The 25,793-nt window shown below is 38.3% G+C and overlaps 1 protein-coding gene across 13 annotated transcripts; it reads left to right on the top strand.

Annotated features, from left to right (window-relative positions):
• Window positions 1–13,881: 13,881 nt before the first annotated feature.
• Window positions 13,882–19,633, top strand: LOC113319520 (glutamate decarboxylase-like). 13 transcript variants are annotated; one of them, XM_026567764.1, is made up of 17 exons: window positions 13,882–14,158; window positions 14,290–14,414; window positions 14,509–14,580; window positions 14,688–14,788; window positions 14,922–15,046; window positions 15,132–15,199; window positions 15,305–15,405; window positions 15,540–15,664; window positions 15,757–15,824; window positions 15,906–16,005; window positions 16,138–16,253; window positions 16,341–16,618; window positions 16,752–17,366; window positions 17,555–17,759; window positions 18,034–18,449; window positions 18,531–18,837; window positions 18,955–19,633. In XM_026567764.1, exons 13-17 carry the CDS (start codon window positions 17,281–17,283, stop codon window positions 19,450–19,452), a joined length of 1,512 nt encoding a protein of 503 aa, XP_026423549.1. In that variant the 5' UTR covers window positions 13,882–14,158; window positions 14,290–14,414; window positions 14,509–14,580; window positions 14,688–14,788; window positions 14,922–15,046; window positions 15,132–15,199; window positions 15,305–15,405; window positions 15,540–15,664; window positions 15,757–15,824; window positions 15,906–16,005; window positions 16,138–16,253; window positions 16,341–16,618; window positions 16,752–17,280; the 3' UTR covers window positions 19,453–19,633. The 13 variants fall into 13 exon arrangements, with proteins under 13 accessions (XP_026423549.1, XP_026423554.1, XP_026423551.1 ...); XM_026567769.1 differs by having other exon boundaries at window positions 15,757–16,005; window positions 16,341–16,408; window positions 16,546–16,618; XM_026567766.1 differs by having other exon boundaries at window positions 15,757–16,005; window positions 16,341–16,408; window positions 16,490–16,618.
• Window positions 19,634–25,793: the final 6,160 nt, after the last annotated feature.

Raw genomic sequence — 25,793 nt, 5'->3', positions numbered from 1 at the left:
TGGGTTAACTCATGGGTTAGGCTTACTTGATTTTTGGAGGGAAGCCCAAAAATAGGCTTTTGGTCCGCTTTTAGTTGCACAACCCAGTTGGGCTTTAGGATCGTCCTTAGCAGCTTCGCTCAAGCCCAGCAACAACAGGTGGAACAGAGCCCAGCAGCAGCAGCAACGAATCCCAGCTCACAGAAGACCACGAGCCCAGCAACAAAAGAAGGCAGAGCCCAGCATCACTTGGCAAGCCCAGTTCAGTTGAAGTTGGTGAAGCCCAGTTCAGAGAAGTACAAGCCCACCAGTAGAAGGCAGAGCCCAGCAGCTTCAGTTGGCAGCCCAGTTGCTTTGGCTTGGCAGCAGCAGGCTTGGTTCACCATCTCCAGCAACAGCAGCAGCAGCAGCAACTCAGCACAGCTCCAGCAACAGAAACTTCAGCTTCACTGCAGTTCCAACAGCAACAGCAGCTTGGCAGCAACTTTGGCTCCACAAAGCTAACAGCAACAGCAGCTTCAAAACAGCACATCCAAGGCCACAGAACAGCAATGAAAACTTCAAAAATATGGCAGCCATCTCCCTGGCAGCGGCGCCAAAAACTTGGTGTGAAAATGGGGTTGCACACAAAACTTGCAAGTATACAAGGCCAAGTTTTATAGTATAGGGATGAGTAGGGGTTAGTCCACAGGGAGTGGGAGCATACAAAGGCAGTGAGCAAGGCAAGGTAGCAGTGGTAGTGAAACAAAGGCAGCAGCCTAAGGCAAAGGTATTGAGCAACAGTGACAGAAAAGGAAAAAGATGCAGAACTGTGTGAAGTTACTAAGGCAATTGAATCCACCTTGTGCCCTAATCAAGCAATGCAATCTAGGTTGAGTTGAAAATCCTATGCATACATCTAGAATGGGAGGAAAATCAGCTTGCTCACTGATATGCCCCTAGCATTGACTGTCTTTTGACAGCACAATCAATCACAGGCATGCCAGAGCACTGATTACTTCTCATTGCTCAAGCAAAAAAGGCATCAAGAAAACTATCCTAACAATGCATCATCTAACAGTGCACTAGGCTTCATCAGAGCCTTAGTTGCAGTGAATTAGCTCATGCTAGACATGAGTATAACAACAGCATTCATCAAACAAGCTAAATTAAGATACAACATGCACACAGGTTACACACAATCAACTGTTGCTAAAATGAAAATTGGAAAATGAAAATTGATTGAAAATATTGTTCACTGGCTAGCCCAGAGATGATTTCTACAACACCCATAACATCAATTTATAGTTTACAAAACCTTAAATTTCTACAAACCCTAAATTGAAAATCCCCAAATCAGCAGGATTAGGGTTTCGATAAAATTAACTCACCCTCTGATGCAAATAAACTCGACCCATGCTTGTACTTTTCCTCCTCTGCTAATCCTCTACTCGAACGCTGCTCCAATTTCCTTCTTCTCTCCACTGTGAAACCCTAGCTATGTTTGTCTTCTTGGTAGCATCAAAAATTAATGCTAAGAACAAGACAGACACGACTAGGGAAGAGGTAGGTGATGGTGGTGGTGTCCTTGTGGTCGTGGTGGAGATGGAGACGGCGGAGCAGACATGGCAGTGTCTGCCATGGTCGGGGGAAGAGGAGAAATTTGGGGGAAGTGAGTTTTGGGGAAGAAGAAGGTGGGTGTTTGTTTTGGGTCGATGGGTTTGATGGCTAAGGTGTTGAGAGGAATCATCTAAAGTTGATGCGCAGCGAGGAGATCCGTCGGATGTGAAGATGGTAGGTGGATCCAACGACGATACGGAGGTAAGCGTGGAGCGACCGTCGGATGAAGGGGTGTAGCAAAACGGACGACCCAAGATGGAGATGGGCGTTGCGATGTAAAGCGTGGGCTTCGGAGTTTGATGTGCGATGATGGAGCGACCGTAGGATGCTGAAATGCTTCGATCTGACGGCTGAAATCCGAGACGGGCTTGGATAGTGGAAATGTGTTTGAGTAAGGGTTTTGGGCCTTGGGTATGCCAAGCCCATATCTTCTTTAAGGACAATTCTTCTTCTTCAAGACCATTCCTAGCCTCTTGGTTTTGTGCACAACGTTCTTCGCGGCTTCCTTGCGTAATTTCTTCCGGCTTTTCATCACTCTTCAGCTCTTTTCTGCTCCGCAAGTCATCCAGACTTTATTTATTACCTAAAAATGCAAAATTAAGTAAGAAAAATATTTATTCTTGAAAACAATGAATATACAGAATATGGGATAAAATGTAGAATTAATGCACAAAAGATGAGTTAAATGCCAAGAAAAATATATAGAAATATGCACTTTTTAGCACTCATCACTTTTATTTCCAGATGGTGTCCAGACACTCACACGGCCATATGCAGGTGGGTTGAAATGACTATCTCCTTAGAGAGCGTGGCCTGTTGCTGAACCTTCTCGTTATAGGAATCCTCGATGTCAAATTGTCTGCAGATGAAGAAGAAATGCGCGCCGCTCTGGTTGCGAAATCAAAAGGCTTCGTTCGGAAAGAAAACGAGACGAGGTGCTTCTATGGCTGGTGGGTGTCTCAGTGGTTTCCCGATGAGTTGGAGCCGAATCAGAAGAATAGTACACTTCATGTTGCAGTGTTCTTGGATCTTTGGTTATCCAGAGATGTTTTCAATGACGGATCGGGTAAGAAGGAGATAAGACAGGAACTTATCAAGTTTGCCATAAAATTGGCAAAAGGTTTCGTTCTCCCTATTTGCGGCTTGTTTCTTGGCTCTCTATACACACACTTGGATCAGCTGGTCGCGGATATGTGCGCTTCAAATGGTTACATGAAAGTGGATTCGTATATTCATGTCGCCTTTCTCCAAGCGTAGCTGTGGGATCACTTCGAAAGGTTTGCTCCAAAACCGTTGGCCGTACTTCCCGAGTCTTTGGGTGGCTCTAGGATATTGTGCTGGTCGAATAGGCGCCCAAAGATTGGTTTGAACCTAGTTGGATTCCTTGACAACTCGCACACGGTCAATTTTCGTCCATGGGATCCGGTGCATGCGTCCATAACTCGGATCAGTACCTTTGTTCCTGCTCCGAGCATGTCTTTGTTTTCTGATAAAGAGGATATGAGTGTTGGAGAGATGGTGTTCATGCGAAGCTGCACGCCCGTCCATGTGTCATCTTTCTTTCTAGGATCTTGCAAAGCAGTCTCTTACATCGATAAGGAGGCTCGGCATATGGGTTTTGACCAAGGGGTCCCACTTGTTCGTCAGCCGGTTGTTCCAGAAGTCTCATTGCCAACTATTCTCGATGCTACTATTCTTGTGTCGGGTAAAAATCTCCCTTTCCTTCTTGCGGAACGAAATCCATCAACAACCTCCAAATATAACCTATTTTGGCAGGATGAGTTTCTCATTTTCCATGGATTCGTGAATGATGTGGTAGAAAACCGTCGCGGTAAGCCTTCTCCTACGGTTTTAGCGGAGCATCCACTGCTGAGGGTTTTGACCAAGGGGTCCCACTTGTTCGTCAGCCGGTTGTTCCAGAAGTCTCATTGCCAACTATTCTCGATGCTACTGTTCTTGTGTTGGGTAAAAATCTCCCTTTCCTTCTTGCGGAACGAAATCCATCAACAACCTCCAAATACAACCTATTTTGGCAGGATGAGTTTCTCGTTTTCCATGGATTCGTGAATGATGTGGTAGAAAACCGTCGCGGTAAGCCTTCGCCCAAGCGAAAATCCGTTAGCCCGAATGCAGATAGTCTCCAAGTGAAGGAGCGAAGATCTAAAAGCCGTGCAGATGGTTCCCAGTCAGTTTCGACGGCCGTACCGACTTTCGGTTCGTCTAATATGCAGGTACGTATGATTTTCCTCTTGATTTTATTTGGATCGCGTATATCCTTGTTTCTTTTCGGAGTACTCATCTGTGTATCTTGCCCAGGGTCTCAGCAGCGTGAACGCCGTTACCAAACTTGCAAGTAGTCAGAAAACATCGTTTCTCGAGACGGAGGGTGGCGGCGCTGAGATTATCCATGGTGATGGGGAACCCGAGAAGGATGAAAGTTCAGAGTCCAGTGACGGCGAGAGTAGTTCTTCCGACAGCAATGCTGAATCTTCCTCTAGTCGTTCTGAAAGCGAATCAGTGAGTCTTCCACATGTTTTTTTTTTTTGGAAAAATATCTAATCCGTGATATCATAGGGGGAAGCGGTTTCTGAAGATGGCCCTGAGATGGAGGCTGGCGGAGATACATCTTTGTCTCCAACTGTGGCAGCCACACCGGGTGACCTTGAAATGGATGTTGATCGAGATGAAAACTTCGATGTGGCTCAGACAATGGAGAGTACTCCAGTGGTCGCCGGTGTAATTGTCGTTAGGAATCCCTTGACGGTCGTTGGTGCAGTCGCGGGAGCCACTTTCAATCCTCCATACCTAGTTCCTCATCCGGATCATGTGTTGATCGGGGGATTTAGCGTGCCAGCCAAACATGCGGCGCTATACACTAAGATATGGGAAATATATGGACATATCTCCACGTCCCAGAAAATCACTAGTCGATTTGCGTTGGTTAAGCGTGTAGAGGAAGCTTTGTCTTCGATTGACGACATGTGCAACGTGACTGGTCATACTGTTTCTGAGGATGTAGTCTCGAGCTGGAGGTTCCATCGTGACGTGTGCGTAAACTTCGAGTTCAATGTTCCTTGATTCGTCGAAGGTCTATCTGAGGTTGAAAAGTTGCTGGCCGAAACAGTCGAAAGTACTTCAGCGGATATGGTGAAGAAGCAGGAAGCGGAAGTCGAGAAGTTGTCCAGGAAGCTAAAGTTGAAGAGGGAGGCTCTCGAAAGCACGAAGGAGGCTTTCACCAAGAAGAGCAAGCCACTGTTGAAAAACTTTCCTTGAACGTATTTCTGTCTTCTGAACTTCTTATTTTAGGTTTTTTTTTCTTGAAAGGAAAATGAAACGCCTAGTTTATGGTTTTGATTGCCAGGATTTTTGGGTTGGTAGACAAATGTTACCCTGAGGATTTTGAATCATCATTTCGAATGAATTGTTTTGGAATAATAATGTTTTGGTTATGAACATAACTGTCATGAGTACCCCAGGAGAGTTATGGAATTGTGAATGTTGTGCGATAGTAGAAAGCGTGAAACACGGGAAAAATGATGATGGAGAGTGCCACTAGAGGAATGGCAGTAGAGTGCTCGCAAGAGATAATGATGGAGTAGAGTGCTAGCACGTAATTCAAGTCTGATATACTTCAAATCAACTCAATTTCTGTGGATTCACTTGCTGTCATAAAACATGAGCTTGACGCAGCAGGCGTCAAGTTCTATATGAACAATCTCCGTAAAGATTGGAAGGTGGTCATTCAAGATATTATAAATAATCCGGGGAATTTCATAAAGAACGGTGGATGGGACAACTATGATCTCGAGCAGGATGGTACTACTTTAGACCACTACTCGGATTCATCCCACGACGAGTACTGTTTGAACTACTTCTCGGATATCCAATTAGATAGCCGTTTGGAGACTTAATCGCATGACATTCCACCTAGAGCTGCACAAGAATCGTCCAACAAACCGAATCGGTCTTCACCCAATGAAACCGTGGGTTTTAAACCGAACCCGTCCATAATGAGTATATGGTTGTGAATGTAAAAATCCGATATGGATGGATCGATTTATAGTTTGATGCTAAAACCGACCGAATCCGCACGTAAAACCCAATCGTATTGTCGGGGACAACTCGAGACCATCTTCAACGCAATGAGAATGTTTGTCAGATTTGTAGTATGCAAGAACACAATAACATCATCTTTAAATTGCATATGATTATACACTTATATCTAGGGATCCTTTTTGATCATGAGACTATGCGAGAAAAAATCTTTTATGGTAAGGATCGGCTCACGTTATCGCAATTTTTCTTGAAATTCCAGATGAGTACTATCACGATACTCGATATAAGTAATATGAATTTTCAAGTTTTTTCTCTTCTTCAACCATTTCTAGAAAATCTATCTCTACTCTCTAGCCTCTGCCATTTGTTATTTCATCATTGCCCTCTGTTAACGTCTCTAACAGATTTACGATCATGGACTTCTCTCAAGACAATAGAAATATGGAAGTGCGACAAATTAAAGGAGTCTATACCCTATGACCTTAAATGCCTTGCGTTTTTTCAGTCACTAAGAACAACTGCAATGGACGAGTAAACCCAAATTTTTATTCGAGTGGGATGGCGTAGTGGGACGGACCATCGATCAAAATTTGATCAAAGAGTAAAATCCAGACCAAATTTGGTCGGTGATCAAGACCAAATCCAAATATAGTCGGGCGTTAATATAATCTCCGCTATATATCGGGCGTTGATATAATCTCCGTCATTCATCGCGCGTTGGTATAGTTAACGTCCAACGAACAGGCGTGCATATAAACTTCGCCTGAATGGGGCGTTGGTAAAGATAACGCCCGATGGGACGTTCATAAACTTAACACACGAAATGGGGCGTTCATATACTTAACGCCCCACTCCACTTTAAGTTTTAAACTTTTGAAACTTGCATGGGGCGGGCTTTATACCTCCGCCCCATTATTATTTTTATTTTTTTTTTGTTTTTTGAAGCGTATACTATACCAACGCCCCACGTCAGGCGTTATCTTTACCAACGCCCCATTCAGGCGTTATCTTTACCAACGCCTGATCCCAGGCGTAATCTTTATCAACGCGCGACCAAATTTAATCTGCAACCACTACGCCACACGACGGACTAAACCCAAATTTGATCTTTTTTTTAGTCTTTGGTTATACTCGCACCACTGTGGATGCTCTAAGAGTTGATTTTACGGAAAGAGACAGGGGGTAATGATGAAGCGCCGATACATATACAGGATATAGGACTAAGTTAATTTGATGACATAGAAGAAGTATATATATATTATAAAAAGAAGTGGTGTGTATCATTACAAATCCGACCATCGATTTCGTCATCCCACGATGGTGATTGATCGGTTATATGTCCTATATAGACGTCCGTCCGATCCCTTGGCTTCCTAATAAAAAGCGTCGGATTCTTGGATTTTTTAATTTGACTGCAGCGTCGGATTTCCTAATTTGACTAAGTTTCCATTAATATAGGCTAACACTAAGTAGATGTATTTATAGAACAGAAGAGCATCATTTTTTAACGGTTTCACCAACAGATGGTCTTCTATCTATAGTTCTTCCCCTCCATTAACGACTTCTAATTCTTAACTTTGTTTATCTATATCATAATAATAATGAGTTATTAATACTAAGTTATTATAATGGATGATTTAAAGGATGGATACGGTGAAATAAAAGAAAACAAAGCTGATGATTTAAAAAAAAAATGGTCTAAAGAGGAAAGGAGAAGAAAGAAAACCTAATAGAGGAAGAGGAGTGAACTGGGCAAGAGGTTTATGTTTAATGCAACCAAATATCTCCTTACTAATACATCTTCATGGTAAACATATGGCTAAGGGTCTGTTTGGATTATGTTTGGTGGATGACCCTCCATGAAGATTATTCGTATACACCAGATATACTCTGGTCCATCGAATAAGTCATTTGAACGTTCAATCATCCAATAAGCATAATGATTTGTACCATAACTTTCTCAAGAAAATTTAAGTTAGCCTCAACTAATCTAAAAGCTATTTTTAAAAAACAAATAAAATAAAAAACATGGTAAAGATTTATGTGCGTGATTTAAGTGTCACAACTCCGAGCAACAAAACATTAGGGAATGTTTAAGGGCCAAGGTCGGGGCTGTAAGCCCCGGATAATTTGACCTGACCAACAAAATACTATAGTATTCTCAAGGGACCACGGCCCCGGCTAATTTGACCCCATCAACAAAATACTATGGTATCCTCAAGGGACCATGGCCGGGGCTGTAAGCCCCGACTAATTTGACACAACCACATACTAGGGACGCAAGTCCGAACTAATTTATAAGCTCGATGTTTGACCGTTATAATCTAATTAGTTTTGCGAATGACTAAAAAAGATTTTGGTAGAATACGGACCAGCCGATCAAACAACAAAACGAAAACGAAAAAGGTTGAGCCCTGGCCGTAGGACGGGGTGATACCTAGTATCTATATTATAAAAAGAAGTGTTGTGTGTGTAGCCTGATAAATCCAACCATCGATTTCGTCATCCCACGACGTGGATCGATTCGTTATATGTTCTATATAGACGTCCGTCGGATTCTTGGGTTTCCTGATTTGACTATGCTTCCATTATAAGATGTCTTGACCATTATATATCGGGAAAAAAATACCACGTTAACTACGTTTCCTAATAAAAATATGGGAGAGAAATATATTCAAATTTCCTTATCTGACTACGTTTTGAGAGATACTTACGTTTCATTTACAAGGGAAAACAAAAAACAAAAAAGGAAACCAATGCAAAAAAAATCGCAATTTTTTTTTTCAAAAAAAATGTAGACAGCCGTAGGACATTAGCACAATATCACAGTATCTATATATCTACTAGGTATCAAGTTAAACTAACTAAGTTATGGTAAGGTAAAGTAAGGAATTGGAGAAATTTGTTGGGCAGGAAGCTTCACCCGGGTGCAACCTGGTGCTTCATTCTCTTCCTTTCGCAGCAAATTAAGACAAAGTAAAAAGAAAATGTTACCAAATAGACACGAACTCAAAAACACGAATATCACCCCATGAAATCATCTCTTGCAAATTAAATACCCAATGACATAACTTAATTTTCAATTTCAAGAACGCACGAGGAGCAAGCATAAAACCTTGCCCAAAAACATAAAAAATGAACAGCCAAAAGTTTGACTCGATCAATCAGACCTTTGAGGATGCAAATGTACAGATTGCTGAATGGAGACAAAGTTGTACAACAAAATGGGCAAACAAACTCGGTGTAGTTTACTAATATTGTATGTACAATTTTAGAACCATGTATAGAGATATTAGACTCACGCATATTACAAATTATCCTTGGGACAGATCCAAACATTGACTTTGGCCATTCTACCGCTTGGACCGTTAGTTCGCGAAATGTACATCCGTCCGTTGTATATATGACGTGGATTTTATTATTTTGGACGTTCCGGATTGATGCCACGATATAAGAATATATGACTTTGAAGTAATAATAAGGTTGTTATAAAAAGAAGTGATGTCTGTCTTGGGTAATAGACGACCCTTGATTTCGGCAATCCGACAGCTGATAAAGATAGTTGGCGAGATTTCTATCCATCCGTCCGTTTTAGACATATAATTTTGAGATATATTTACGTCCGTAGGTCCGTGAGATGATCTTCTTTTAATATTTTGTTTTAGACGGCAGGGATTATCCCCCGGCCCGGTGCAAAACGAGACTCAACATTTGCTTATGTGACTCGAATCAACATTTCCTAATGCGTGTCGGTTTCCTTGAAAGTTTTCATGCACCAACTATAAATATCCTTTCTGATTTTACCAAAAAAAAAAACAAATATTAATTTGAAGACTCTATAGATTTTACCTAATCACGGCTAATTTTAATGCGGATATCATATTTGCCTTTAAATTTTCTAATCCACGGCCGGGGCCGTAGTCCCCGGGCCCATCCGGCTACTATGACCCGCCTAATTGAACACGCTATTGTGACCCGAATAACTAACACGGTATAATATGACACGATAAACTAAATATTAGGACCGTTGTAGTATTGACCAGACTAACTAAATATACTCCCGACTATTATAGATGGACTAAAATATGGGAAGACACTGACCGACCGACCAAACAATAAACAAAACTCTAAAAGGTTGAGCCCCGGACGTAAGCCGGGTTGATACTTAGTATATATATATGTGTGTGTGTAGGATCATAATCTCGCAATGACAATGTTTCAGCGAAATTATCAGTGACACGGTACAACAGCGTCGCAGAACAATTTCGGAAAAGATAAAATAAATGACGTCAGCTAAGATCACGAGAAAGATATGATAACCCTGCGAAAATTAGAGAGTTTGCGAAATTAACATCTGTAAGGTTGCGAGAATGTCGCAAGCCATACCCGAAAATAAGGGACAGATTAGCTGTCATCCACTATGTATTTCCTTATAAATAGCCGTTCGAATTGTAAAGAGAGGGAGAGATCTTTTTTGAGTAAGAAACAAGTAAATAGGAGAGAGAAAGTTCAAATCAGAGATCATTCTTAATTTCTTTATCTTTTCTTGTAAGAACATTCGAAGATTAATCAATAAAATTAAGAGTGCAAACCTAAAAATGAGTTGATGAACAATGAAATCATATGAGGGGTGTAGTGTAGGATTTCCTGCAACTACATAATGGCGCTAGAAACAGGGACGAGTTGAAGATTATTCTAGAAAAAGCTAAAGATTGATATTGAGATTTGTGAAAATTTAAAGTGATTGATTAAGAATTTTTCATAATTTCTTGCAATACTGTTAGCATTGGAAATACATCCTTACAACCGACTACTATTAGAAGAAGCAAAAGAATTTCCGGAAGAGAAAGGAGTGAAATGGGAGAATCTACTAGAATGAGAAATAATAGAGAAAATCAAATTTAACCGCCAAGTCAACAAACACTAGTTCAAGAGAGGAATACAGATTATGACAGGGTGAGCATACACACTTGGCGATCAAATTCAGCAGAAGAAATAGAAGAAAATCCACAAAACAGAAATTATAGACATGAAGAGAGAAATCAAGAAGCATATGAAGGAATAATTCATGGAGGTGAGGAAATTGGAGCGTTAGAAACATTGAGACGAAGAATACATGAAAAAAGAAGAGCTGAAGCAGAAGAGCGTGCAAATTTAACAAGGAAAAATCACGAATTAAGGATCGAGAATATAAGACTACAGAATAGAAGATCGAGAAGTATTACAAAATCATATTCAAGATCGACTAGAAGAGAAATGAGGCGAAATTCACCCACAATCAATGCTGGAAATAATATTCAAGAAGAAATATCAGATCCTAATGAAGAATATCACGAAAATAGAGAAAGAATTGATGATCGTTACGTTCCACAAAATGAAACTTTTGATGATGGGCAAATTGGAGGAAATCAAGAGAACGGGCAAAATCAGGGACAAAATAACCAAGATGGCGAAGGAAATCAAGAGGAAGGAAGAAGAATTTTACATGTGAGAGAAAATCAAAGAAATCAACAGACAATTGAAGAAGAAATTGAAAGACATTATGCTGAACAAGCATGTTTAATCTGCGAACGTGAAAGATTGAGAGCGGAAATGGAAGAACAAGAGCTTCAGGAGAAAATTCACCAGAACAATCATGACAATCGAGAAAGAAGACGTACACAAAACCGGAATAACGATAATCTCAATGAGGAGTATGATAGAGTAAAAAGAATGGCTGAAAAACAGCGAATTGAATTGATAAGAAATGAACAAAATTATGGAGGGGAAAATGAAAGACATCATCATTTGCGAATTCAAGATAGAGATGAGGAAGAGAATCACAGAAGAAGACGAGATGAGGATAATGAAGAAGAGATGCAAAATTTCGCAAGAGAAGATAGACGTGAACGCAAAAGAAGAGAAGCAAAATTAAAGATACCAATAGATCAAGATTCAGGTGTAAATAAAAAAATCTTGAAAGAATTAGAAGAAATGAGAGGAATGCTAAATAACAGAGGAGAAGTAGGTAGAAGACAATTAGATGAAGCAATAGAAGAAGCTGCGAAAACTCCATTTACAAGGGAAGTACAATTAGGAGGAATACCACCGAAATGCAATTTTCCCGCATTAACCAGCATTTTTGATGGAACAACTTGTGCAATTCAGCACATTAAAGCCTATGTGAGGTGCATGTTACAATGGAAAAATCATGATGCGGTATTGTGCAAATATTTCGCATCCAGCTTAACAGGAGAAGCGTTTAAATGGTTTGAAGGTTTACCAAAGAATACAATAACCTCCTTCAATCATTTGCAGACTACATTCTTGGGGACATATATAAGTAATAATTCCTCACGACCTGGTATAGAAGATGTGTTTGGATTAAAACAAAGGATTGGCGAAAGTTTGAAACACTTGACTAAAAGATGGAGAACTATGTGTAGCGAAATGGCTGGCCGTGTAGATGAGAGATATCTCATATTATCATTTATCAATGCTATGTTTGCAACAAACCTATTGTATGTCCAAATTTCAGAGTCATGAATTTTGTTCTTATCATCATTTTCATGGACATACCACAAATGATTGCAGAAATGTAAAAAGAATTATTTTGAGAATGATAGATCAAAGAAAACTAACCGACTTTCTGGTAGGGCATCCGCAATCTCAACCATTACCACCGCCACCAGAACATCACAAAGTGAATATGATGAAAAAGAAAGAAACAATCTTCATAGAAGTTGGTGCAAAAGCAAAAAATCTATTCTGTCACTCTATTGTACATTCATATAAGACAATTGAAGATTTTCATGATAATGTTTTGAGTAGAGTGCTCGCAATGACAATGTTTCAGCGAAATTTTCAGTGACACATTACAACAGCGTCGCAGAACAATTTCGGAAATGATAAAATAAATGACGTCAACTAAGATCACGAGAAAGATATGATAACCCTGCGAAAATTAGAGAGTTTGCGAAATTAACATCTGTATGTCGCAAGCCATACCCGAAAATAAGGGACAGATTAGCTGTCATCCACTATGTATTTCCTTATAAATAGTCGTTCGAATTGTAAAGAGAGGGAGAGATCTTTTTTGAGTAAGAAACAAGTAAATAGGAGAGAGAAAATTCAAATCAGAGATCATTCTTAATTTCTTTATCTTTTCTTGTAAGAACATTCGAAGATTAATCAATAAAATTAAGAGTGTAAACCTAAAAATGAGTTGATAAACAATAAAATCATATGAGGGGTGTAGTGTAGGATTTCCTGCGACTATAGTGTGTGTCTTTTTTTTTGTTTTACTGTAATTCATACATGAAATATATATCAAGCAACAAGTTATTGTTTTTTTAGAATGGTAAAAATGGTTATTGTTGGTTAACACTTCACACTACTCTGAAAAATTAAAGTGTAACCAAAACATGAAATCCGAAGGAAAGATGAATTTCCCTTGCTGTTGATAGTAACGTACAGATTCATGCAAACATCATCTGGACCATGCTATGCTTCTGGGTGTCAAACTACCAGACTAGAATATGATTCTCAATTTTTATTGCACAAAACTGGTCAAAAAGATCAAAATCAAAAAAATTTGGGTGAAAAAGACTGGTATATTTTGATACTGTTTAAATGGACAAAAATTAAAAAAATACTGTTCAAATGGACAAAAGTATAAAAATAGCCAGGATGTAACTAGTTTCATCCTACCCATTTTCAAATATTTTTTCTTATTTGTAATTTATATTAGGATGCATCCAGTTTCATCCTTGCTATTTTTTAAGTTTAAGCCGTGATGAATCCAGTTTTATCCTTGCTATTTTTTTTTTGTCCATTTCACCAATACTAATTTTTAGTCGTCCATTTGAACCATGTTTTAAATTTTTTTGAACAACCGACTCATTTTCGGTTTTTATTGAATCTTACGGTATGCAGGATTCTTGAAAATATTGATTTCCGAGAATAAAATGACACTTTAGTTCTTTGTGAACCAAGTTTGACCAATAAAAAGTCATTGGTATGACATAGTTGGTGGCCCGACGCAAAAAAGTGGTCCTCCTAAACAAAGAAAGCTTTGAAAAGTCAGAACCCTTGCTTGCAAAACAAATAAACAATGCTAATCTCACGAAAAGCATGGACATCCATATTCAACTCAAAATAGTCTTTCTTTATGTACGTTTGATTTCAACCTACGACTTCGCTATTTTTTCTCTTTTGTTTTTGACACAAAACAAGAGTTATAAGACTTTCGAATTCAAATAACTACAGTTGATCTTTCTTTTATGAGTAGGGAAAAGTTGGTCGGTGACTGTTATTGATCCCCCAAATTTGAAACTATGGGTGCGCGTTGATTTCTACAACTTGATTCTATTGATTCTATTACCAATTCAGTCACAACAAAAAAAATCAAAATCAGATCCAGGCATTCTCTTTCGCTCTCACAGAAGCAAATTCCTAAAAAATCTCAAGCAGAGCTGTCATCCCTACCAAATCTTAAGCAGAGCTGTCGAAATGGAGAACAATGCTGAGATCTCTACTCTATCGGGTAATAATTTCTACTTCAACCTCTTAATCTCTCTATTTTATATCTTATTCTCTCTTGATTTCTTTCATCTCTATCTGTGATTTTGTATCTTATGAACAATTCTTTTTTCTTTTTCATTTTTGATTTCAAAGAAACTGATGCACGCTAAAAATTCTGGAGTGAAAACAACCACCAACGTTGCTTTTGCGAGACGGAGATGATTATAAAGAACTATAAAAGATGGATGAAATACTTGGATTCTGAACATAAAAACCAGGTAAAAACTTAATCAGAATTAATTTAGAAAACCCTAAATGCAAAAAAAAAAAAAAAAAAAAAATTATTTATATTAATTATTTTTTTAAATATAGGGTTTAAGGCGTCAACAAGAACAAGCTCGAGCAAGGGAGGGTACACAGGAGAGGGAGGAACGATTAACCAAGGTATTTATGAATTTATATCTCATTAACTTATTATTAATTATTTTTTTAAATCCCCAATTCAGTCACAACAAAAAAAATCAGATCCAGATATTCTTTCGCTCTCACAGAAGCAAATTCCTAAAAAATCTCAACCAGAGTTGTCATCCCTACCAAATCTTAAGCAGAGCTGTCCAAATGGAGAACAATGTTGAGATCTCTACTCTATCGGGTAATAATTTCTACTTCAACCTCTTAATCTCTCTATCTTTATCTCTTAATCTCTCTCGATTTCTTTCATCTCTATCTGTGATTCTGTATCTGTATGAACAATTCTTTTTTCTTTTCCATTTTTGATTTCAAAGAAACTGAGGCACGCTACAAATTCTGGAGTGAAAACAACCACCAATGTTGTTCTTGCGAGACGGAGATGATTATAAAGAACTATAAAAGATGGATGAAACAATTGAATTCTGAACATGAAAACCAGGTAAAAACTTAATCAGAATTAATTTGGAAAACCCTAAATGTAAGAAAAAAATATATATTATTATTAATTATTTTTTTAAATATAGGATTTAAGGCGTCAGCAAGAACAAGCTCGAGCAAGGGTACACAGGAGAGGGAGGAACGATTAATCAAGGTGATGAATTTATATCTCATTAACTTATTATTAATTATTTTTTTAAATCTCCAATTCAGCCACAACAAAAAAGTCAGATCCAGATATTCTCTTTCGCTCTCACAGAATCAAATCCCTAAAAAATATCAAGCAGAGCTATCATCCCTACCAAATCTTAAGCAGAGTTGTCGAAATGGAGAACAATGCTGAGATCTCTACTCTATCGGGTAATAATTTCTACTTAAACCTCTTAATCTCTCTATCTTTATCTCTTAATCTCTCTCGATTTCTTTCATCTCTATATGTGATTATGTATCTGTATGAACAACTCTTTTTTCTTTTTCCATTTTTGATTTCAAAGAAACTGAGGCATGCTACAAATTCTGGAGTGAAAACAACCACCAACATTGTTTTTGCGAGACGGAGATGATTATAAAGAACTATAAAACATGGATGGAACACTTGGATTCTGAACATAAAAACCAGGTATGAACTTAATCAGAATTAATTTGGAAAACCCTAAATGCAAAATATATATATATATATATATATATTATTAATTATTTTTTTAAATATAGGATTTGAGGCATCATCAAGAACAAGCTCGATCAAGGGTACACAGAAGAGGGAGGAACGATTAATCAAGGTATTGAGGAATTTATATCTCATTAACTTATTATTAATTATTTTTTTAAATCCCCAATTCAGTCACAACAAAAAAAATCAGATCCAGATATTCTCTTTCGCTCTCACAAAAGCAAATCCCTAAAAAATCTCAAGCAGACCAGTCGAAATGGAGAACAATGCTGAGATCTCTAATCTATCGGGTAATAATTTCTACTTCAACCTCTTAATCTCTCTATTTTATCTCTTAATCTCTCTCGATTTCTTTCATCTCTATCTATGATTTTGTATCTGTATGAACAATTCTTTTTTCTTTTCCATTTTTGATTTCAAAGAAACTGAGGCATGCTGGAGTGAAAACAACTACCAATGTTGTTTTTGCGAGACGGAGATGATTATAAAGAACTATAAAAGATGGATGAAACACATGGATTCTGAACATAAAAACCAGGTAAGACTTTAATCAGAATTAATTTGGAAAACCCTAAATGCAAAAAAAAAATTATTATTATTATTATTAATTATTTTTTAAATATAGGATTTAAGGCGTCAGCAACAACAAGCTCGAGCAAGGGTACACAGGAGAGGGAGGAACGATTAACCAAGGTATTGATGAATTTATATCTCATTAACTTATTATTAATTATTTTTTTAAATCCCCAATTCAGTCACAACAAAAAAAATCAGATCCAGATATTCTCTTTCGCTCTCACAAAAGCAAATCCCTAAAAAATCTCAAGCAGAGTTGTCATCCCTACCAAATCTTAAGCAGAGTTGTCGAAATGGAGAACAATGTTGAGATCTCTACTCTATCGGGTAATAATTTCTACTTCAACCTCTTAATCTTTGTATCTTTATCTCTTAATCTCTCTCGATTCCTTTCATGTCTATCTGTGATTCTGTACCTTTATGAACAATTCTTTTTTCTTTTCCATTTTTGATTTCAAAGAAACTGAGGCACGCTACAATTCTGGAGTGAAAACAACCACCAATGTTGTTCTTGCGAGACAGAGATGATTATAAAGAACTATAAAAGATGGATGAAACACTTGGATTCTGAACATAAAAACCAGGTAAGAACTTAATCAGAATTAATTTGGAAAACCCAACATGCAGAAAAAAAAAAAAAACTAAACAAGAGAAGGTTCTACGAGCGAAAATAAATGTATCCAATCAAACTACGAAAAACAGGAGTTATGAATAAAATAGAAAAGGTTAAGGGTAAATTGAGAATGTAATGGAAATTTATGCAACCTAAGCTATTTTTTTAACCTAAAATATATGAAAATTCCGCTTATAAAAGTTGACGGAGGAAGTATGCGTAAACCAGTCCACTCTGCCTACTTCTCAGTCAAGATAATCTATATAAATAGTTAGCTTGCTACCAAAAACCAATTCATTCCTCTTCTGCTTGTTCATCATCTTTGCGATCTCTTTCCTCTTCATCACTACTATATCCTTCGTTTTTAGAATTAAAAATGGTTTTGTCAAAGACTGCTTCGGATTCTGATGTTTCAATCCACTCGACTTTCGCTTCTCGATATGTTCGAACTTCTCTTCCCAGGTTAATTTAGTTCCATTCTCTTTCAGTGTAATATATATGTTTTTGTGTATATTTGTTTTCAATTTCTTAAACTGGTTTAGAAAATAATAAGTTTTTGAGATAGTTGTTACGCCGACAGCTTAGGCTGCCAGTGCTTCAACAGTTTGTTTACGCATGGGCTTAGCTAAGTTTGTGTAAATGTTGATCAGGTTTAAGATGTCAGAGGACTCAATCCCAAAGGAAGCTGCATATCAGATCATTAACGATGAGTTGATGTTAGATGGAAATCCTAGACTGAATCTTGCTTCCTTTGTGACAACTTGGATGGAACCTGAATGTAATAAACTTATTATGGATTCTGTTAATAAGAATTATGTGGACATGGATGAATACCCTGTTACAACTGAGCTTCAGGTAATTATATAGTCTTAATTTTATATTTACCTGCAGTAATCTTAGTCTATTTTCAATTTCGGATGTCAATGTCAGTCTATGTTGTATTAGGCACTAGGCAAGGCGCCAAGCCCATCGCCTAGCGCCCGAGGAAATTTAAAAAGCCACAATTATGGCCACACTTTGGCGCCTTTTTCCTAGGCGTCGCGCACCTAGAGCACCCAGGGCGCCTTTTGCAACGTAGATATCAAGGAAACAGAACCGCTAATTGGTCGACTTTTGTATTTCTATCTAGAACCGCTGTGTGAATATGATTGCCCGTCTCTTCAATGCACCACTGGGAGACTCCGAAGCTGCAGTAGGAGTTGGTACAGTTGGATCTTCAGAGGCGATAATGCTAGCTGGACTAGCATTCAAGAGGAGATGGCAAAACAAGATGAAAGCTCAGGGTAAATCCTGCGAAAAACCCAACATTATCACTGGTGCCAACGTTCAGGTCTGTTGGGAAAAGTTCGCAAGGTACTTCGAGGTGGAGCTTATAGAAGTAAAACTGAGTGAGGGTTATTATGTGATGGATCCAGCAAAGGCTGTTGAAATGGTGGATGAGAATACCATCTGTGTAGCTGCTATCCTTGGTTCAACCTTGAATGGAGAATTCGAAGACGTTAAGCTCTTGAATGATCTCCTGCTTGAGAAAAACAAGTTCACTGGGTACGTTTTCTTTGTTTTTTATCATTACTGTTTTTCCAGGGTCTAGACCCATCATAGTTAAATATTTTGGTACATTTGCAGATGGGATACCCCAATTCACGTTGACGCTGCTAGTGGTGGATTTATTGCTCCATTTATTTACCCAGAATTGGAATGGGATTTCCGCTTGCCTTTGGTGAAAAGCATAAACGTTAGTGGTCACAAATATGGCCTTGTATATGCTGGGATTGGGTGGGCGATCTGGAGGACAAAAGAGGACTTGCCAGAAGAACTCATTTTTCATATCAACTACTTGGGTGCTGATCAACCCACCTTCACCCTCAACTTCTCCAAAGGTTCCAGTCAAGTTATCGCTCAGTACTATCAACTTATCCGCTTGGGTGTCGAGGTAAGGCTACATATTACTGAAATTTTGTATTTGGATTAGAAAAAATCATCACATATGACATAGTTTTTATAGCCAAGTTCTTAATCGCAATATGCATTTTTTTTTTTTGCTTTACAGGGTTATCGAAACATCATGGAGGCCTGTGCAGAAAATGCTATAGTACTTAAGACAGGGCTCGAGAAGATTGATCGATTCAACATTGTATCGAAGGACGTTGGTGTGCCATTAGTAGCATTCTCTCTAAAAGACCATACCAATTACACTGAGTTTGATATATCGGATATGCTACGACGTTTTGGGTGGATTGTTCCTGCTTATACCATGCCACCTGATGCGCAACACATTACAGTCTTACGTGTTGTTATAAGAGAAGATTTTTCACGTACTCTAGCAGAACGCCTTGTTTTGGACATAACAAAAGTTTTGCACGAACTGGATAACACGTCAGCAAAACTTACTGTGAAGATAAATAAGCAGATTTCTGATAATCATGAGAAGCAAGTTCAAGAAAATTGGAAAACTTTGGTGAAGAAAACAGAAGTGGAAACTCAGACAGAGGTTATTAATAAATTGAAAAAGATGGTGTTGTCTACTAAGACTAAGGGAATATGTTGATTCGAGATTAACCGATGAATATTTACGCTTTATTTTCTAGTTCAGTAAGTTTATTTTGAGGATTGATCATAATTGTTTGTCAGTCAGGACTCAGTAGTATACTGTTTTGAACAGTAAAAGTTGGAGAGAGTTCATGATGATCCATTTTGAGACGTAGTATATTATTTTAATTTCCGGTATTGATTTACATTGTAATATGATTTTCAATATATGCTAAATATTTTGAAATAATTTTGATCCGAATAGTTAATTGCACAAATATAATAAATAATTTCTGCTTAGAAATCTAGAAAATATCATTTGATTTGCCTACCGCATTTCCAAAGGTAAATCCCATGCCAGTGGCTCAATATTTTCTGAAACTTCTGAAGAATGACATTGCATAAAAAAATCTAGACACTTAGAGTATCTAACTTATTAATCACCACACTTAATTTTGTTTACTGCATTAGTCTAGATTGTCTTGTACAACCTTAACGTTGTTTTTGGTTTCGAATTAGTTTATATATCTGTTTATGGGTGAAAATCGTTTCTACCGATTTTGGTAATTTCGGTAGGTGAGTGAGAAACAAATCTAAACCCTAAATAAATGTACTGCACGGGAGTACTTTAGATTCGAGAGATCAATCTGCACAACTCCGGCCTAAACCAAGAAATGGCCGTTCCGGATTTGCTTTGGTCACAAAGAGGAGGAGAAGGGCTGGTTTAGAGAAGGAAGCGAAGAGAGGGTTGAGACCAGAACAGTTCTGGAAGAGTAGTGATTGACTTGTATCAGAAGGAGAAATCTTTTGAGGAAGCTAGCAAAGTTGCCTTTCTGAACCTAGCATGTTCCAATGGCGCGTGTATGCCGCACGCTGTAAACCGCCAAACCAAAACCCTAAAGAGAATCCCCCAGTTTGTGACATGTATTGATGTCTCGAGTGTTTTCGTGGAAAACGTGTAGCATGTCGCTGGTGTTTGATAAGTTGAGCTTGAGAGATGTGCCGGCTCAGTGGCGACCTTCGACGGTCGAGATTTTTCATCTCGAGAGGAATCGTGGCCTTTGATGTAGGCGCGGCATGCCAAAGTGCAAGGATTGCATGGCATGTGACAATGGCTTGTGTGGAATGCCTTGACCGTAGATTGCGCATCGGGTGCAAGTCGCAATGCCAAAATGCAAGTGTTGCATGACATGTTCCAATGGCGCGCATAGCGGCTTTGGCCCTAGGTTTGCACAGCTTGGCATGCTAGGTCGCAAGCGTCGCTTGACATGTGCCAATGGCGCGTGTGGCGGCTTGGCCCTACGTTTGCACGGCTTGGCATGCTAGGTTGCAAGCGTCGGTTCGCATGTGCCAATGGCGCGTGTGGAGGCTTGGCCCTAGGTTTGCACGGTTTGGCATGCTAGGTTGCAAGCGGCGCTTGGCATGTGCCAATGGCGTGTGTGGCGGCTTTCCCTAGGTTTGCACGGTTTGACATGCTAGGTTGCAAGCGGCGCTTGGCATGTGCCAATGGCGCGTGTGGCGACTTGACCCTAGGTTTGCACGGCTTAGCATGCTAGATTGCAAGCGGCGCTTGGCATGTGCCAACGGCGCGTGTGGCAGCTTGGCCCTAGGTTTGCTTGGTTTGGCATGCTAGGTTGCAAGCGGCACTTTGCATGTGCCATTGGCGCGTGTGGCGGCTTGGCCCTAGGTTTGCACGGCTTGGCATGTTATGTTGCAAGCGGCGCTTGGCATGTGCCAATGGCGCGTGTGGCGCAGTGATTGCGCGGCTCGAATTTGGCACGGTTTCTATGATGCGCAGCGATTGTGCGGCTATGTTTTGGCATAGATGTTGTGATGCGCAATGATGATGCGGATTTGTTTTGGCATAGTTACCATGATGCGCAACGAGTGTGCGGCTTAGTTTTGGCATAGTTTCCGTGATGCGCAGCGAGTGTGCGGCTTTGTTTTGGCATAGTTGTCGTGATACGCAGCGATGGTGCGGCTTAGTTTTGGCATAGTTGTTGTGATGCGCAGCTATTGTGCGGCTTTGTTTTGGCATAGTTGCCATGATGCGCAACGAGTGTGCGGCTTTGGTTTTGGCATAGTTTCCATGATGCGCAGCGATTGTGCGACTTAGGGTTTTGTGTGTCGAAACCCCAGTTTAGCATTTGAAAAAGATACCCTGGTAATTTTTTACATAAGTGCATTAAATATTCTAATAAATGTGTTTAGCGTCACCGGTGACGTCATGGTATGCGTAAGGTTTTACGATTTTACCCCTTGTCTAAAAACCACCATCAACAATATCTTTGATTGTTCAAAACGTGCAAAAGATCGGAAGCATACCGTCTACTTTGTTTTCTTTCTTTTAAGGATTTGGACTTACTGTATGGGACCTGCAACAGGGTAATAAATTTAGGGAAAAATATCATTTGGTCCTTTTTTAGGTGGGCCCATGTCTGTTTGGTCCTTTTGCAAAACGCCTTTACTGTTTGGTCCATAATTATTTAAAAATATAAAACAGAGAAAAATACCCTTCCGTGTTAATTTTTACTTATTTTTTTGTAGCAGTTCATTTTGTCTGATGAACCATGAAAGTTCATTCTTACAAATGAAAACCTAATAAAAACCAAATTAAATCACATATGAACGAACTTCATAATTTCATTAAAATTCTACAAAAATTTCATTATTAAGAACAAACCAAAGATCATTTCTGGAATGAACTCCTCATAAAACCTATATAAACCAGAGTTCATTTATGGAATGAACTCCTGATAAAACCTATATAAACCAGAGTTCATTTCTGGAATGAACTCCTGATAAAAACCTATATAAACCAGAGTTCATTTCTGGAATGAACTCCTGATAAAAACCTATATAAATCAGAGTTCATTTCTGGAATGAACTCCTGATAAAAACATATATAAATGATTATGTTCATCAACAGCAGAGTTCATTCCAAAAATGAAGTTGATTTCAGTAATGAAGTTCATTCCAGGAATGAAGTTCATCTTAAGCAGCAGCAGCAACAACAAAACGCATAAATCTTCATCTTCAATGGCAGCAGCAGATTTTTCGGGTTTGACGAGTTCATCTTCATCATCATCTCCAATCGCAGCAATATCAAGAAAACCAAAAAAACTAATTAAATCTATCTTGAGTTCGTCTTCATCTTCATCACCAATCAAAACAAACATCAAGAAAAACAAAAACTTAATTAAATCTTCAACAGCAGCAGATATATCTTTGACAACAACAACGGTAGTAGAAGATGAGTTCGTTCCATCAAGAAAACACATCAAAATCTTCAACATAAACCAGAGTTCATTCCTGAAGTGAACTCCGTCATATTCATCTTCTTCATCAGCAGCAACCAAGGTAGTCAATATCGGTTGTACAGGCCGATATTACAGGTTTTTATCGGATATCGTAAAATACTTATACGATGTCGAAAATATCGGCGATACAAAGACGAAATGATATTATCGGTTGTACAGGTCGGTACGGACGGATATATTGGTTTTACTTGTACACCGATAATATTGTTTTCGTGATTAAATTTTTCATAAACATGCATCTAGTCTTTATAGACAAGTATAGTGTCAATTTGAGAAGGTAAAAATTCCTAATATATTTATAATATAAAATCAATGACTATATGGTAGGATATAAGATGGAAACCATATTTCGATTACAAGGCAGAAAAATATAAAAGATAAATATGAAGGATAAAAACAAGATTTACTGGCATAACGGGAAAACAATCTCAACATTACCACCTTGTATTTTGGAAATTCAAGATATGTGTACGATTCCTATTAATTTTTACTATGGTTTTATAATGATTTGAAATTCTATATTAAATGGTGTATCGCATGTAAAAACAGATTATCAATTGTATAGGTGTAGAGGACCCGACCGATACGGTACCGATACGCGGTATTAACTACCTTGGCAGCAGCAACTCATCTTCATCATCTTCATCATCTTCATCCTCTCCATCATCAGCAGCAACAACAGACGAAAAAACATCAAAATCTTCATCACAAACCAGAGTTCATTCCAGAAATGAACTCCGTCGTCTTCATCTTCTTTTGTAGATCCGAAACTTACTCAACCATGTGAAGATGATAAAGGTTCATCATCATCATAAATAGAAGCAGAATCTTCATCGTCACCGTCTTCATCATCAAAAAAAAAAAAAAACGCAAAACTTCATCTATTCATCATCATCGTTCATCTTCTTCATGACTAGCAGAGAAAAAATAGAGAGAAGAGAGAATCGTTCATCATCATCTTCATCTTCTTCATCACTAGCAGGAAGAAAAAAAAAAGAAAAAAAAAAAAGAGAAATTCCATCTGAAAATATAGGAGAGAGAAAGTAAATCTAAGAATGATTTCTTCTCCCTTACTTTTTGACTATATATATGGTCCTTATCTAAAAGAGTATTTCTGCCACTACAAGATGACAGTTACATCATCCATGACGTCATCGTATGACCAAACCATAATTTCTAGGACCAAACTATAATTTATATTACCAAATAGGACCAAACAGACAATTGATTAGGTTAACTGGACTAGACTCTCTCTAATATATTATTTGTAGGACCAATTGGTATTTCCTACATAAATTTACCCCTTTTAGTATAGACGGAGTAGGATGTATAGAATCTCTCTCATCCGCCACTGCGCGAACTACTCCAAGACGATACTCCGAAACTCGAACACAACAACTGCAGACTGACTGAACCCTATACTTTCTTCTTGGGTATGAGGATTCTTTTATGTTGAAGTCTGCGGGCATCCAACTCAAAACCAATTGACAATGAGTGGAGCGTCTATTTCCTATTATATTTTCAGTTAATTAAGCGGATTATAGCGATGTGGGACTATTTTACTTTCACATTTTCCCTCTACCCAAATCATCATTGTTAGGACCAAAATCCTTGATTGGTTTCGAGGAAGGGAAGGTATCTACAATGCCTCCAAGGATTTTTTTAACCGCGACTTCGTTACCTCCACGAGTAAGACCAAGTGATGAACTAAACGTCTTAAGTTTCTCCATGTTTTGTTCTTTAGTCTTTGGTTTCCACCGAGATACCTCTTCAACCGATTTTACCTTTGCGACATCCACGATATCATTGTCTGTCTCGTATTCAGACTCTTCATTAGAGTCTTCACCTGTATTACTTCAGGAGCTTCAATATCTTGTTCTTGAGGATTACAAGTCTCGTGCATGACATAAAATTCCACAGGATTCAACAGTGAAGAACATTATACAATTTTTTTGTTAGCAACTAGGATTCAACGGAAACACAAAATAAGATTCACATCACGTAGGAAGACTGCAGATTTCGTCAAGGTCAGTAGTGTTCGTTTTGCTAGAATACATCTTCCATACGACGTTATAAAAACATCCCTTTAAAGTTTAAACCAAGCTTCTTGATAAAAAATTATTATCTGAGAGGCGATAAATTTAAAAGGAAAACTCTCTCTTCCAAAATGTCCCACCAACCTCCTTGGTTTCTATTCTTATCTTTGTGAAAGAGATTTTAATAGTACAGACAAAATGATTCTTATGACTCGTTTTTCTGGCAGTGGTGTTACAATGACGATTCATGCAACACTACCGTTAAGTTAGTTGTAAATTTATAATATAAACCCAATTATCAGTTGGGGTATATTTTAGTTAATCACAATGTTCATACAATGCAATCATCTCCTCTATTTATAGATATACAAAATTATACGAATATCCTCTCAGTAAAATTTTAAAGGAGGACAATAGGGAATAAATCGCCCACAAGCTATACCATCATCAAAAGTTTAAACGGATACGCAGCCAAATATACAGATGACTCATCTTTACATGAAGTCATAAACATATTCGCAAAAGACAAAATGCGCAAGGAATTTACCAAAACAGCAGCCGCAGCTGCATGAGAGCTAAGAAGTTGTTGGGCTGGTCGCAGAACAATACTGAGTGCTTCAGGTGTTCGCCGTCCACGTGCATTAGAAAAAGTTAGAAATGCTTATCGGAGGTTACCACTTAAAAGTGATCGAATTTACCAATGAAGTTAGAAATTTGCTTCAAGTCTCCAACAATCGGTTGAGAATGCTGGAACCCCAAACAAATGATACTTTATGAAAATGTGTCGCTCAACAAACTATCATTCTCCAGAAAACAACTACAGTAGTTTCTAGTTGATTCTCACGTGAATTTTATAGGTTCAACGAAATTCACGTTACCAAAATCAGTATAAGAGCGTCGACAAAATCTTCAAAAAAATAAAGAATAGATTAGTGACTTTTAGTTTAGGAACATAAGAGTCTTTGTCCTTTGTAATCATTTTTTTGTTTGTCATTCAAATTTAC

This window comes from Papaver somniferum, chromosome 10 (assembly GCF_003573695.1).
Source record: "Papaver somniferum cultivar HN1 chromosome 10, ASM357369v1, whole genome shotgun sequence".
Lineage (NCBI taxonomy): Eukaryota > Viridiplantae > Streptophyta > Magnoliopsida > Ranunculales > Papaveraceae > Papaver > Papaver somniferum.
The sequence above is the reverse complement of the archived record's forward strand: the minus strand, read 5'-3'. Positions and strand labels throughout refer to the sequence as shown.

Bases quoted from the DNA above. Each gene is read 5' to 3' on its own strand.
- LOC113319520 (XM_026567770.1), top strand. From the start codon at position 17,281: ATGGTTTTGTCAAAGACTGCTTCGGATTCTGATGTTTCAATCCACTCG. The intron at 17,760-18,033 runs GTAATTATATAG...ATTTCTATCTAG, and splicing joins CTGTTACAACTGAGCTTCAG to AACCGCTGTGTGAATATGAT. The intron at 18,450-18,530 runs GTACGTTTTCTT...GTACATTTGCAG, and splicing joins GAGAAAAACAAGTTCACTGG to ATGGGATACCCCAATTCACG.